Source organism: Ciona intestinalis, chromosome 11 (assembly GCF_000224145.3).
Source record: "Ciona intestinalis chromosome 11, KH, whole genome shotgun sequence".
Classification (NCBI taxonomy): domain Eukaryota; kingdom Metazoa; phylum Chordata; class Ascidiacea; order Phlebobranchia; family Cionidae; genus Ciona; species Ciona intestinalis.
In genome coordinates, this window is record NC_020176.2 from 321,323 (window position 1) to 336,456 (window position 15,134).

The 15,134-nt window shown below is 34.1% G+C and overlaps 3 protein-coding genes across 3 annotated transcripts; all 3 read right to left on the minus strand.

Annotated features, from left to right (window-relative positions):
- Positions 1-760: 760 nt before the first annotated feature.
- LOC104266179 (sister chromatid cohesion protein DCC1-like) lies at positions 761-6,511 on the minus strand. Its single transcript, XM_009861803.2, has 9 exons — positions 6,256-6,511; positions 5,936-6,110; positions 5,425-5,550; positions 5,035-5,128; positions 4,538-4,685; positions 3,744-3,831; positions 3,174-3,296; positions 2,333-2,481; positions 761-1,251 (listed from the first exon to the last, which is right to left on the minus strand). Exons 1-9 carry the CDS (start codon positions 6,441-6,443, stop codon positions 1,137-1,139), a joined length of 1,206 nt encoding a protein of 401 aa, XP_009860105.1. The 5' UTR covers positions 6,444-6,511; the 3' UTR covers positions 761-1,136.
- Positions 6,511-9,266, minus strand: uhrf2 (UHRF2 protein). Its single transcript, NM_001078378.1, is given in 1 exon segment — positions 6,511-9,266. A coding segment is annotated over 1 exon segment (2,232 nt). The 5' UTR covers positions 9,169-9,266; the 3' UTR covers positions 6,511-6,936.
- Positions 9,267-9,631: 365 nt separating this feature from the next.
- LOC100186739 (D-3-phosphoglycerate dehydrogenase) lies at positions 9,632-14,941 on the minus strand. Its single transcript, XM_002130501.4, has 11 exons — positions 14,771-14,941; positions 14,128-14,279; positions 13,756-13,876; positions 13,320-13,418; positions 12,821-12,953; positions 12,308-12,609; positions 11,776-11,905; positions 11,017-11,141; positions 10,777-10,862; positions 10,364-10,497; positions 9,632-10,019 (listed from the first exon to the last, which is right to left on the minus strand). Exons 1-11 carry the CDS (start codon positions 14,906-14,908, stop codon positions 9,868-9,870), a joined length of 1,572 nt encoding a protein of 523 aa, XP_002130537.1. The 5' UTR covers positions 14,909-14,941; the 3' UTR covers positions 9,632-9,867.
- Positions 14,942-15,134: the final 193 nt, after the last annotated feature.

A 15,134-nucleotide genomic window follows, 5' to 3' on the forward strand; every position in this document is an offset into this window, starting at 1 on the left:
TATAAAACATAAGAGGGTTTATAAAATAAAAAAAAACTTAAATAACTGTTGTTATAACATTCATTTATAATATTATTTATTGATAATAACTCATGTCTCATGTACAAATAGTGAATTTGTATACTTATGAAAAAACAAACCTAGTTATTTTATTAATTTCATAATTCATTTTACATGCTATTAAAGGGTTAGTTTCTATACACCTAACACTATTGCTGTTACTAAATTCGACACTATATAAAACTTTCAGTCGTTTTTCAAAGAGACAAAAGCGGTTATAACGGTCAGACCAGTTTCGCTATTCAGAACCGTAAACCTAGAACTGTAAAAATAGAACAAGTATGACGCTGCACTTCTCGGTAAAATATGTTTTACACACAAAAACAACGTTTACACGTTTGATCGCCGTTGTAGCAGCATCTGGTTATCGTCTAAGCCCTGGACAAATCGAATTTTGGAAGTCTAATCGAAACCACAAACAAAGAGCGCCCCACACGCTCGCGCGACCATTTGTTACGTCATGATCAAGGTAGTGATGCGTAACAAGGAAATGCACGCGACGTCTTTGTGACGTAAGAATAGATTCCAATCAATCAAAGCAAATCAATAGCGTCAACGAATAATCACAACTTCTATATTTAGAAACTAATTTGAATTCTAACAAGCTTTTCGTGACAATATTTCGGCAAACCACTTTCTGCGTTTCTAAACTTTAAATAGCATCTGGTTTATCACCTAGTTAGTTAGTGACCATATGTACTGTTGTAATACAATTTACATTTAGTTTAACACAAATGTAGTACAATTAACTCAGCAATGCAATTTGGTGTGTTAGCACATATGTAAATAAAGAGAGATTTTATTTCCTTTAAATAGAAGAAAAAAGATTACACCAAACTGTTCTGCATTCGAAATGCAAAAAAGCTCAACATAATTAAAGGACATGTTTTACAATGCATCTAAATAACCATCAAACAAAAGTACAACAACTTTTCCAAGCCGAAGAGGCACATACATTCCTGAAGCCATTGCTCTATAAACTACAATCCTTTTTCCGCATGCCCCTTTAAGCTGATTTTCCCTCTTCACTCAATTGCAGCCATGCCAACCATTATACCGCTCATATACAAGACTTCTCATGTTGTGGTGATAGGTTTCCGCGTGCTGAAGTATTTCACCCCATCCATAGTAGAGGAGCGAGCATGTTTTGTCAACATGGCGGACACTGTTTGACCCTTGACACAGATATCCCTGTAAAATAATTAGCACATATTAATACAGGTATATTTGTTTTAATAAAGTGATACATGGCCCCAGTGGCGTTTTAATATATTAAAGTCCCCGCAAGGCTTGTATGTGGGCCCCCTTCTTTATTACAATATCTGCTAATTCAATGCAACTCAAACTGGTTCAAAATAATTAGCACACATTAAAACAGTTATAGTTGTTTTATATTAAAACAGTTATATATTATATTAAGACAGTTATAGTTGTTTTAATAAAGTGATGCTCTGTCTACTACATATCTCTAGAAAGATCTCTAGTATGCAGTATGCCGTGAGCTGTAAAAGTGGTTACTATATTACGGGTTTAAAAGTGTAGTAATTTACTTCATATTGATTACAGCTGATATCACTCTATTCAAATTAATAAAAATTAATCTATTGTCGTATTTTAAGAATACTCATATCATATTTTACACAAAGAGACTGTTGTATAGGTATAATTAATAATCACTAAATGGTCGCAGCATTAAAGAGACAAAGTAGCGCAAGCAATATGATTAGTTCTTAGTTGTGAATATGTATACAAATAATTATTTGGTAAAGTATTGTAATAGGCAGGATACACCACTTGTCAACTATTAAAACCCTGTATCTGTAAAATACATGGTTAGTCATTTGTATGGGTCTTTCCTCTTTTAAATTGGAAACCCCAATTTCATCAGTATTAAAGGGAAATCCTTCTTTAAAAGTTTCAAACCCCGCCTAAATAAGCTATATATATGATTATAAACTTATGTTCTTATAAAGGTAAGGTTATATTTGATTTCTTAATAAATTAAGATGAAAATTTTATTAATACTACAAGGGGCCTCTTTAAGTTAAAAACCTCTGCCCAAATAAGGTGTATATCATTATAAGCTTCTACTGTATATGGGTAAAGTCTTACAGAGAAGCAGGCCCACAAATCTGAGATTTATTATTGTCATTAAAAAGGTAACTTAGTACTTACTGAATATAAGCTTCTATTATATATGGGTAAGGTCTTACAGAGCGGAAAACCACTAGCAAGTTTACTATTGTTAAAGTAAAATAACAATTCCACTCACTCAATGTAAGGCTCTATTTGCTCATAAGTCCATTTCTCTTTAACAGTGAACAGTGAGTTGAATCTTTGTTGCATATCAATGGGCAGTTGGTCAACCTTAAACAGCTTTACTGTGTGTGGGTTAGAAGTCTTGTCTATCAAAGCTAAACCCTGGACGGAGAAGTTTAAATTAAATTGCTTGTTAGGGTTCGGAAGGTGTATGGTAATTAAGGTTTATACGTGTGTACAAAAAAGTACAAATAAATTAACTTTATAGTAATATAAACAATACACAAGTCCAGCGCTGTGGCAAAGTAGTTAACGCGCCAGCCACTAACCCAGAGGTAATGGATTAAAGGGTCATCCCTACCATTGTGGACAGGAGTATCCTTGGGCAAGACACTTAACGGCAAATTAACGGCAATTGCTCCAACCCAGTGGTCACTAATGGGTTAACCAAATTATCGGCCATACATAAAAAAATCCCCCAAAAAATAATTCCTCACTAAGTAACATACAAGGTAACTCGTAAGCAGGCATGAAGTGTATGAACACCTGTGTTAAACTTATAACAACTATCATTTTCTCGCCACGCGAGGGGAAAGTAAGTTACATTTATTCCTTCATTCATTCTCACTTTACCCATCATATGTATATATATCTAAATTTTCAATAAAATCCAGGGGGGCATTGTTAAACTACAGTTGCACCCATTGTCCTCAAATTTATATAATGCATGATATACTGTGGCCCTGAGCATTTGTATCATATTTTTATTAGGGTGTAAATCAGGGGTTCCAAAACACATTATATATCCCATGGTTCAACAAATACATTGCATCTAAAGGGTCTATGATACTTACCAATAAATACTTCTCATCAGCCACCATACCACTAGGAACACTGGACTTCCAAACCTCAAGAAATTCTTTCAAATTAAACTTGCTGACATCGCGTAACAACATCTCAGCAAAAAATCGACAAATCTATAAAAATAATTCAAATAATTATTTACTGCGCAACCAATCATGTCTGTAACAGCTTTTATAATGCCCTTTGTTTTGTACATGCCTTTTGTTTTATAAAGCTTATATTTTATAAAATTAAAATTGTAAATATAAAATTATAAAGGTTTTATAAAATTATAAAGCATTTTGTTTTGCAATAAGTTTGCATCATTAGGACTTCAATTAAAAACTTATATGTTTTATAACATGGTCTAATTGCTGTAGTTTTGGCTTTAACCCCCTTTTTCTCTACTTTTTCATTAAGATAGCTTTTGTTATCTTGGTCAATTTAGTGCATTAGATAAATACACTAAACTCACTTAAAAATAAAAACCAGAAATTAACAAAATACTTAAATAATTTAACCCAACATACTATAGGTTTGATTAATCAATTATAAACAAGTTAAGCATCATCCAGCGATACCTTTGTCTCATCTAGTTGATAACAAACCACATCTTCATCTGAATCAACTTGGAAACCATAAGATCCAAGTAAATGCTTTAATATGAACCTGTCAATTTCAAACATCACAGCCCATATGTATGATATAATTTTTATCTCAAATGTTTGGGTTAAATAACTGAAACTATCTTTAGTGAGGTTACAATTTATTTGTATTAATATGAACCTGTAAAATGCAAACATTACAGCCAATGTAAAAGATACAATTTTTATTTCATTAGTTCCAGTTTAAAAAAATCCTTCAGTGATGTTCTTGATGTAAGCATTAAAAATACATGTTGAAACCGACCAGAAAATCCCTGTTTTGTTTGGTAAATCACATAACTGTTTATTTATATTTTAATTTAAAATAACATTATTAAAGCATGTCATTTCAACCTGTGTTATATTGTACAGCATACAATAACAAGCCAGCACTGTGGCAATAGTTTGAACAACCGCCTCTTATAACATGCAAGACCTTAAATGGCATTGTTCCAACCCAGTGGTCACTAATAGGTTGTACAGTCTGTCATCCATACTTTTATTTTACAATACAGAAAATTTTTGGTTCCCTAATTATTGGGTAACCCACTAACCAGGCAGAGGCTTGAAAGTTTATATTTTGCATGACAAATGGTGAGCAAACATGTTGTTTCCCGGTTTTATGTATATGAATAGTTGTTATCTGTGATGGATTTAAGCAGTGATTATTCCCTTACAATAAGTTAACACAATAATCCAATAAGGCCTTGAATATAAAAAGATTAACTCACGATGGTACAAGTTCGCCAGAATCGTTGATCTTTTCCACAGCTTCAACAAATGGTACGCGACCACAGCTCCAAGATTCGCATTCAATGAGTTGAAGTAATTCACCCATGCATTCAACTATGTAACCAAAGTCCAATAACCTCCATTTACCTTGAAATGGTCATTACATTAGTGAAGAGAAGGTATTTTTAAAATGGCACACAGAAAATACAACACTTTTTGTATTTACAAAGAAATTGTCAAAGCCATCATAAGATAATGACACAGAATAAAGGCATTGTCACATAAATTGAGATAACATTGATATTTACCACATATTGTATTTTCAAGTTTTTTGATTCAGATTTAAAAAAGAGACTGATGATACCATTTCATGCCAAATATATAGCCTATCTTACAGAATACAATTTGTTTAACTTATTTTTATTGTTACGACTTTCATCCTCAAATCTCTACATATAAATACTAATAAATAAACATGATACAGCAACCAACCCACCTTCAATACAACATGAGTTGATTTTACAAAGAAAAGTCATAACTTCAACTTCACTTGCTTGGATTTCATTCATTAATTCAGATAATGTGAAACACTATAAGGGAATTAATAATTATTTTTAATGGTATAAATGTGCCTTCTAAAGATAGCAGAAAACACACGGAAGCTATCCAGAGAAATCACCAATGGGTTTAAATGTTATAAATGTACTTTTCAAAAATAGTAGCAAAGACATTGAAGTTACAGTGACAAAGGTAATGATTGTAAAAAAATGGGGCTTTTATATATTTATAACTCACTAAAATTGCATTTGCAGAATAAGGGAAATTAAGTCACTCCAGATTTTAGTAAAAACATGAACAAAAAAACACTTATACACAAGTTCCCAACCTTTCCTGCTTGTTCTTCCTCAAACTGAGGTCCCTTGTAATAACTTTGTTGCAACAGCGACAACAAACGTGAGGTCTGGGGGTGAATTCTTTGCATTTCTAAATAATCGGATTTCCAACCAACTGCCTGGAGGGAAAAGAATATAATTTTACTTAGCATAAAATTAAAAGAAAAGTTCTGGAAAAGGGGGCTGGTAAAAAATAAAGTGAATTAAAATTTAAAATGGTTGCAAAACTTAACATGCACGATAGATGTTTGATAAAGTAGTTAACTATTTATACAAATGGCTTACTAAAACTTTTTACTGCATTTTAATCAATGAGGTTTCCTAATATTTGACACACACAGGTTTATAGGTAAAACTGCATTTTAACAATCTCACCCTAAAATCCCAGATTCACTAAATAAAAAAATTATATTTATGTAACTAACATTAACATTAGAAACTAACAACTGTATCAATATCTACTGTAAATGCAAAAGTTTCTATATTTGATTCCAATCAACCCACACTTCTATACAACAATGAGATCTCATCATCTATGGTGTCGTGTAAATCATCTTTGTTCGTCGTGCAATCCGGGACGAGGATAAGCGAGTTAGATGTGACGGCTCGCTTCAAACTAAACGTCGAGTCATCGGTGCATAAAACTGCTGTATCGTCCTCATTACCCCGAATCACTAAACTACAAAAGTTATTTTAGTTAAATAAATGTAAAAAATATCCACAAAAATTATAAATTAAAATATGTATAAAACTCTTTGTGGCCTAGGTAAGCCCTTCTGAAATACAGTTTATTAAATTAAAAATAACAAAAATTTAGATTTCACCTGCCACCATTTTGTATTACTTGCAAAACACTTTTATCAAGTTCAAGCAACGTCACATCCTGGTCGTTTGCGTCTTCATCGAAAGTAAGGACCTGGGTGGGTTGCTTTAAGTCCCTGATATCTAGTTTTGCCAACTCTAGTCTTGCTCTCACATCTTTGATGTCCGACAAAATGTCTGTGTCGCACATTTTGACCAAGTAAGTTTACTTCCAATGCCAACAGAAGACTCTATTACATAACAATGGTCCTTATCACCTAACAAAACAAACAGTAAATACAATCAAAATGAAATGTGGCAGTGTCAGGTGTTAGAATGTCATGCTACTTTATGTGTTAAGAGATGTTATTGTGATGTCATAAACGGTAAAATTAAACAAACATACAGCAACAAAATGTCAGTTGGCTTTTATCCCTGCATCAGCAACATGTTGTAAAATTGGAATTTGGTTTCAGTTGTTTAAGGTGAAGTTCACAGTAAAAACTTAGTTGCAAAACTGAGATGTGTTTCCAAACATATGAGAAAATAAAGCAGCAAAAAATTTACAAATTTAACATTCTTATTTACGTGTTAGAAAAACAGAGGTATTTACATTTATATATAAGTTGCTCAAAAAGACTAAATGCGCTTAAAATCACTAAATGTATCAATAAAACAGCACAAGCTATGTAGCAATAATCCAACTAACGTCCGCTTGTATATCCAGGGAAAAGTTTAAGAAGAACTTTCTGCAGCGGAATGTTAATATCTATATTTTCTTTTTCCAAATCTTCTCTACAAACCGGGCACGAATAAATATCTGCTTTGAACGAACGTTGTAGACACGTCTTACATAAATTATGTTTGCAAGGAGTTGTAATTGGTTGGTGAACCACATCCTGACAACACACACACATAAACAGATCTTGTATGATTTGATAAAACTTGGTTTGTCCTTCTTTTCTTGACTTTAACCCCTCGCTCCACAACTTGGAGTTAAGTTTGTCAGTTTTTATCATTTTCATCAACTCTTGTGAAACCTCAAACTCGTTAATCTTGATTTTCTTTGGAGTACTTTTAGGGGTACTAGCATCATCATTGCTGAGGCTCCTTTTGCCTTTTTTTTTTGGACCGGCTGCTTCTTCATTGGCGAGTTTTTGAGCCTGTGCTTCAAGATAGCCCTCTGGATATTTTATCGTAATTCCAAGTTCCTTGCTTCTCTTCTTCCCCGCTTTAGTCCATGGTGCAGGTTCTTTGTCATCTCTCCTGAACAAATACCTCCACACAATGAAACCAGACTTTCCCTTCTCAGGCCAATATTTAACAACCTTATAAAGCCCATCATATCTATTCCCTTCTTCAGGAGCATAATCACTATGTTTTGCTCCCTTATAATTCCTCACAACCCTGATGGGTCTTGACTTCTTCCAATCTTTAGCTTCTGCTCCGTTCTTCGCATCAGCTTTCACGTCACATGTTCGCGCAATCGCCATGTTGTTTTTCGTCAGCACTTGGTCACATGACTGCTCTGCTGTTCTCTTGTTCCCCGAAAGGTCGCGACCCCCGCTTCCAGTATACGTGAACTCATCTCCATCATCTTCATCATCCTCATATCCACCGGCGAGCACGATAGAGTAAGCTCCTTCATTCTCCTTTCCATGAATACCTGACACATGTGGTCGATGAATCCCAGACTCACTGACTTGAACACGAAACTTCCACAAGCTACCAACAGGGACACCAGGGATGGCACCAAAGTGGTTGGAAGGCACGATGGTGCAAATCTTTGACCTTCCAACGCAAGCCATCCCTTTTCCCCAATCCCTCTGTGTGTCAGAGGTCATGGACTTCATTTTGTTTTTCTTCTTGTTCTCTTTCAGTTTCTCCCCAGCTTTAACTACTTTAGATCGATCCTGGCAACATAGAGGGCAGTACCAGTCATCTTCCTCCGGCAAATTATCAAGAGGAGGATTCAGACAGAATGTATGGAATGGAAGATTACATTCATCACACAGCAGTGTCTTATCAAATGCCCGTTTCTCTCCACATACATGACAACCACATTCTTTACAATCCTTATCAGGGTTGTCTCTACAGTGGCCACAATCTGCCTCTTTTTCAGTTTTCCTTGCCACGGCTGTATCAGCAGACAGAGGTCCACTTTCTGAACCCACAGTCTCAATTACAAACACCTCTTCTACAAAGGTTATTTTACATGGCTCTAAAGTGCGATTTTCACCCAACAATAACTGCACAGTTAGTTCGTTCTTTTTTCTTTTATTCTTCTTATCTAGCACAACACAGTCATACCAAAAACCTCTTTCCTTGGGATGATCCATATTATAATTAGCCATCACCTTAGAAGTAACCTCTATTTCATTCCATTCCAACAGCTTTCTTGCTCTTGGTCTAATTAACTTTTCGCCCACAACTTTAACCCCATCATCCCCATAATCATCAAACTTAATATGATAATCCAACCCTTCAGTTTTGTCTTTAGTAACATTAACAACTTTGGCTTCAAACCATGCCCCAACATCTGTGTCTTGGGCGTCAATTAAAGCATTAATTTTATACAAACCTTCGCATGAAGTAGAAGGTATATCCTCCACCACTTCTTGTACATTCTCAGCGGTTTCGATCCCGCTATCAGTGTCTGACGGCGACGCTGGAGTCTCGTTTTCTTGCTGCGTTTCCACTTCTTTTATAACTTTCCGTTCCAACAATTGTACAAGTGCATTCAACCCAACATCGTAATCAAATAAGCTGTAGCCATCTTCTAGTTGCTTGCCTCGGAAGAACAACCGTTGAAGCGAAGGTTCGACGCTAAACTTTTCCATTATAAGTTCTCGCAAATCTTCGATTTTCGTTAGTTTAGAAAGGCCATCAACTTGCTCGGACCTTTTACCGTCCATTGTTCGAACCCTGATCCACATATTGTAGCTTTTCTTACAAACCTCGCAATAAAAGAGATGCAGAGCTTTTCGTACAGCAAGCTAAAACAAAACACCTCTCTTGCAATATATGCCAAGAGATTGTGACGATGGTTTCCCGCCACAAGATCAGCCATGCGTATCAATAATTAAACAGTGTTTCCCAAATAATTTTGTTCACAATATCATTAACACCTTTGTTTGCACTTATCATTGCAAATCCACAATGAATTCATTATGTAAAGACACTGTATCATTATATCTATATAATACTTGAATTTGAACACACTGTGCGTGCGTATATATAATGTAAGCATCGGTATTATACACATTCCCTGGGGCAAAAACACAATGCAAGCAGTTTCTGAGTATAGTGGTGAACTTCTAGCCTTTTTAACCAGGTCTACTATCAAAGTGCTGGAACCTAATCTGTGCCTGTATTAAAATAACCTTTCACATACATTAATTTCAAGTTTTATTCATCTAATTTTTGAGTACAATGATACAATTCCAAGCAAAATTACAGCGTATATGACATTCTTATGGAGTGACTTAAATTTTCGAGCACCAAAATGGTTTCAAAAGCTGAACAGTGGAAACTTACAGGATTTAACACGAAACTTCAAAATTCACTAATTAACTAATAAGGCAATTGTTGACAATGCAGATTGAAGACATGTTTTGTAAATTTGCTACAGTTTTTTAAAAGCTTATTGATGCAACGTTTTCAGAGTAGATTTTGCTGATTGCGTCTTTCGATACAGCTTGTGCTGTTGTAATGGCAAACCAACGAGATCCACCCTGTACAGATGTGCTTGAAAGTGACTTCACTTCACCAGATTGACTGAGCACGCCTATGGATGAAAAAAGTTTTCAAATTACAAACAATATAAATGTGTAAGAATAGGCTGAAAAACAGACAATTTTATTTGTATAAACTTGTTTAATCATATACCAATATTCCTGTTGTTAACAGTAGAAATCACTCTGCGTATTTGTAAACTAAAGTTGCAATTTAATTACTACCATATAACAAAGACATAAAATAAGAAAAAAAAGCAAAATGAAAAACATAAATATGTACGATTAAAAGTCCATTATGATAAAAACTGATTAAGAAAAAGTAAGCGGCCACTTTAATTCAATTGAAATTAATGTAATTGTAAAATGTGCATTTTGATAACGGTATAAAACTTACCAATTGTGTTTGGTAGTGATGATGGTTCGCCTTTATATATCAACAAATTATCATTGAATTGTAAAGCTGGTGATAATGGCTGGTTGTTTATTGATACCAGCAGTGGTGTGTGTTCGAATACCATGCCTAGGAGGCTGGGGAAAACATAATTTCTTAGTTTTAAAGATTAAAGTGCCTTTCCAGCTAAAATTGGATGTTTTTAAATGTGTGCATGGTATTTTTTAAATGGATATTACACAGGGGCCCGCCCTCCTTTTTGTAAAAAAGCATGAAATAACCTTGCTTCATTGCGCTGCACATTTGGTTTTCATGCAGTATGTAATAAAATGTTTCAAAATAGAATTGGAAATTCATGGATATGGCCCTGGTCATAAGACATAAGTTAAAGTAAAGTATTATTGTGTTTAAACAACCTTAATGTCATTGTTTCACATTTTGCTTCCAATCTACAATAAGAATGTTTGGAACCAGGTTTAACTTCATCTTGCTTCACAGTTACCTACAACAAAAAATCAAAAGTTTTATAATTTTGTTACATAAAAAAAGCCATTGTCTCAAAGTTAGTTTCAGATCAAATCAAACCGACAAAATATGTGGTTGCTGTTTACCCATGAAAAAGTTAAATATTTATTCTAAACACCAACCAAACTCACATTCACTCCAAGATCGGACGATATTGAAGCTGCGTTGATTAGATTGACACTAGAGGAGTTAGAGCACAACAAACCAGCGCATAAAGCAGCTTCCAAACATTTACCACTTTTGGAAAGGTTAGCACCTGCATGGTGGGTGAAAAACAACAAGTTTAAAATACATAAACAGCTAAATTTATATGAAATAAAATAAAATAAAAAAGTTAAAAAAAAACTAAACTTATATGAATCGACAGCATAAAAATATAATTTGAATTTGATGAATAGACAATGGTTCTTAAATATAAGGTGATCAAATCATTTGCTGCACGTGAATGTTGACCAAAAATTTAATGAAGTACAGTAAGTGAAATCTACCCCTAACTCAAGTTTTACAACATTAAATTAGGTATCTGTACTTTTTACTAAACTGTAATACAACGGCATTGCTTGGGTGAAAAAAGAAGAAGAACATCAGTTATTAGGACTGTAGGAGAGAATATGAATTTAGAGAAAGGGACTTAAAATGGAACCTGTTTCATGCTTGTGCTACTGGTTTTATATAGTAGCGAGGGGGAAGATGGAACACCTTTAGTTCATAATATCCAAATAACCTGATCGTGTTTCTAACAATTAACAATGGTCTATAGGAGTCGGGATAATACGGTTTTATAATTCTTTGAATAATCTTTGTTTACTACGAATGAGACAAGAATATAGAATGAAAGGTGACCCATCTTACCCCACCCTACTATACATACTATGTTGCCACCTATATACCTTGTGTATAAAGAGTTGTCACTGCTGTATTCTTCATGAAAGCTTGAACAACTTTGCCGAGGTTGGTTGCCACGGAGATCCAAGGTTTCATATCCGTGGACGCAGCTTGTGAGAGAGCAGGTGCGTTCAACTGTGACCATAACATAAACATCATATAAAATATAAAATAAAACATAGCTCGGGACTAATTGCTATCGAATAGATTTAATTTAAAGGAACTAAAGGGATGAACAAGCTAAAAAGAAGCCTTTTAACTTTTTTGTCATAACATGGTATTTGGTATTCCATTTTATTTAGTTAGTTTACTGGTTATGGTTCAAAAAGAAAAAAGGAAATATATATATATATATAAATTTATGTTTTCTACTTTCTTGAAGTTTTTATGACTTAAATTTATTTTTTATCTATTGTTTTGTTGTTGCAAATACTATTATAAATGTGTTGGTATACAAAACAATGAGTTAGTAATACCATGTTAAATATAATCCTTTAGTTGATTAAACATAAAGAAAGGTTTAAACCAGTAACTTACAACGCCAAAGAAATCGGTTCCTTTTGACACGTTGACAAATTGTTCGGCAATTTCTCTTCCACAACGTGTTTGAGCTTCAGTTGTGCTCGCTCCCAAGTGGGGACATGAAATAACCTTGGGGTGGCGCACAAGAGCAATGTTGGTTGGAGGTTCTTCAACATAGACATCCAACCCTGCTCCCCCACACTGACCACTCTCTAGCGCCCTCAAGAGAGCTTCTTCATCAATAATTCCTCCCCGCGCACAGTTTATAACACGGACACCTTTCTTGCATTTTGCAAACGATGTGTCGTTCAACAAACCTAAGAAGGTATTTTTGTTTAAAAAAAAATCAAACTAAAAAATGTTGATAAGGTTAAACAAAACAGTGAGGAAAAAACAACAACACAACAACACATTACATTCAATATTTGGAGAATTTTGGTTTAATAACAAATCAGTAAACCAACGAAAGAACACATCAGTGTGGTTTAGAAACCTCGTATATACATAACATAACTAAACAAGCCCCACCTTTAGTTTGTGGTATAAGAGGTGTATGCACGGTGATGTAATCACATAACGGCCACATCTCATCCAACGTCATCCATTCAATATTAGACTTGGCAGCTTCTTCTTTTGAAACAATTGGATCAAAACCTATCGTCTGTTGGGAGAAACATTTTATATTTCAATTATTACAGTAATAATAAGTGTTTGATTTTTATGTCTCAAAATCAAGTTTCGAAGGTTGTTTAAAAATTACAATTGTTACAAATCGTGTTGTTTTTGCGTTATGTTTATTATGGAATAATTGCACAACAAATAAAAGTTTGAAACATAATGTTTGCTTTTTTGCTTTTTAGCTGTAGCAGTAAATAGCAAACTAAGTTTAAGGTAAAAGAGATTATCAGCAAACATATTTTATGTTCCTTTCTATAACTGTTATTACCATTCAGGCTAGATCCCAATGGATACCACCCATAAGGACCTCACACATACAAACAGATCAATAATACCAAACCATATTTACCGTCATGCCAAAGCTTTGCATCCTCGTAGCCGCTTCCCTTCCTATTCTACCAAGTCCAACAATGCCGAGAGTTTTCCCGAACAACTCGTGACCCATGAACTAAATATGAGATTGTTAATCACATATGTTGACATGTACAATATAAGATTGGTTGTAAGGCCAGTTTATGTTTTATAATTTATTTATTCATGAAGTAATTTGAGCTTCATGAACAAAATGAATTCTATATACAAGGGGTCAACTCTAGCCAGTAATTTATGTGTCTGGCATTGAATAGGTACCAAGTGGAATAGAAAAAAAAACTGACAAATAAATGTAATTCTAAATTAGAACCAACATAACACAACAGACAAAACTTTTAATGATCTTTCCATACAAACATTAATAATAACAAGCAAGGTATAGAAACAGCAATAAACCAACGAAATCTCCTTACAGCTTTTCGATCCCATTTCCCAGCTTTGACCGAAGCATCAGCAGCTGGTACGTTTCGTGCGAGACAACAAACCAACGTGCACGTGTGTTCCGCTGCGCTGAGTGTGTTGCCACCGGGAGTGCTAGTGAGAACAAAAAGAGTTAGATAAAAGTTACCAACATTTAACCTTATTTAGTTTTCTTGTTTCACACACTTATGTTTTTGTTTTTTTTGGTATGCACAAATAAATTGCTGATCTATTTAGCCTTTTGTGAAACAATAATGGTAGTAGGCAACTAATTTTATTTAAGCAACATTATAATGATTATTCCCTAAAGTAATGTTGGCTTGACTATATACTTTGATTGCTTTTATAAATCATAGAAATCTTACTTCATAACAATAACTCCTTTCTTAGTAGCAAATTTAACATCAACGTTATCGACCCCCGTGCCTGCTCGTCCGATTATCGAAAGTTTGGGACAATTTTCGATGATTTCTGACGTGATCTTTGTGGCAGAACGAACCACAACGCCATCATATTGCTGTGAGAAAGAGTTTTTATTGATTAGAAAGAGTTGGACATGGGTAAAAGTATTTATTACTGTGGAGGGCTTTTTACTAGTAGACACAAATGTGGTTAATTTAGGCATTGGTGGCAATATATATCTAACAAGATAACATTAAGGCCGCCTGGTGTATCTTGTTACCCCAATTTTGAAAAGAGATAACATGAACAACTCATTTCTCTATTCTTAGGTGTCTATACAAAAAAAGCAGAGCCAAATGTTATTGCATTCACCACATTAATCAATGAGGTTCCCTATGTTTGACAAATATGAGTGTAACTGTATTTAAACAATGTCACCCTAGATTTTCCCCTGCTGCTAGGTGTTTATACAAACAAGCAGAGCCAAAGGTTAATGCATTCACCACATTAATCAATGAGGTTCCCCATGTTTGATGACTATAAGTGTAACTGCATTTTACCATAATTATTCTAAATTTTGTTTTTAAAATATATGACATCGCCAACCTGTAGTTCCTTAATCAAAGCATCTGGTGTGAACTTCTCCTTACTTAAAGTTGCTTTAATTCCATTTTCTTCCAGAACTTTCTTTGCTGAAGGATCTACATTATCCAGCAGAAGTACGTTTGTTATTTTGACGGACATATTTATTCAATTGTGTTTATTTAAAGGGAAATCTGCTGGTTAATGTAAAAATACATTTATATTATTTAAGATTTTTTAAGAACATGTATTTTTTCTTGACTAATTTGCATATTGTATAATAACTTGTGCATAAATATTTCATACTATCGTTTATAAACAATCTTCTGTCCGTTTTGCATTTAAAAAAGTTGTATATATATAAACCAACAATGGTTCAACAACGATT

Bases quoted from the DNA above. Each gene is read 5' to 3' on its own strand.
- LOC104266179 (XM_009861803.2), bottom strand. From the start codon at position 6,443: ATGTGCGACACAGACATTTTGTCGGACATCAAAGATGTGAGAGCAAGA. The intron at 4,686-5,034 runs GTGGGTTGGTTG...GACCATTTCAAG, and splicing joins CAACTCATGTTGTATTGAAG to GTAAATGGAGGTTATTGGAC. The intron at 3,832-4,537 runs GTGAGTTAATCT...TGAAATTGACAG, and splicing joins TCTGGCGAACTTGTACCATC to GTTCATATTAAAGCATTTAC.
- LOC100186739 (XM_002130501.4), bottom strand. From the start codon at position 14,908: ATGTCCGTCAAAATAACAAACGTACTTCTGCTGGATAATGTAGATCCT. The intron at 10,863-11,016 runs GTGAGTTTGGTT...TTTTTGTTGTAG, and splicing joins CGTCCGATCTTGGAGTGAAT to GTAACTGTGAAGCAAGATGA. The intron at 10,498-10,776 runs GTTGTTTAAACA...TGTTTTCCCCAG, and splicing joins TGTGAAACAATGACATTAAG to CCTCCTAGGCATGGTATTCG.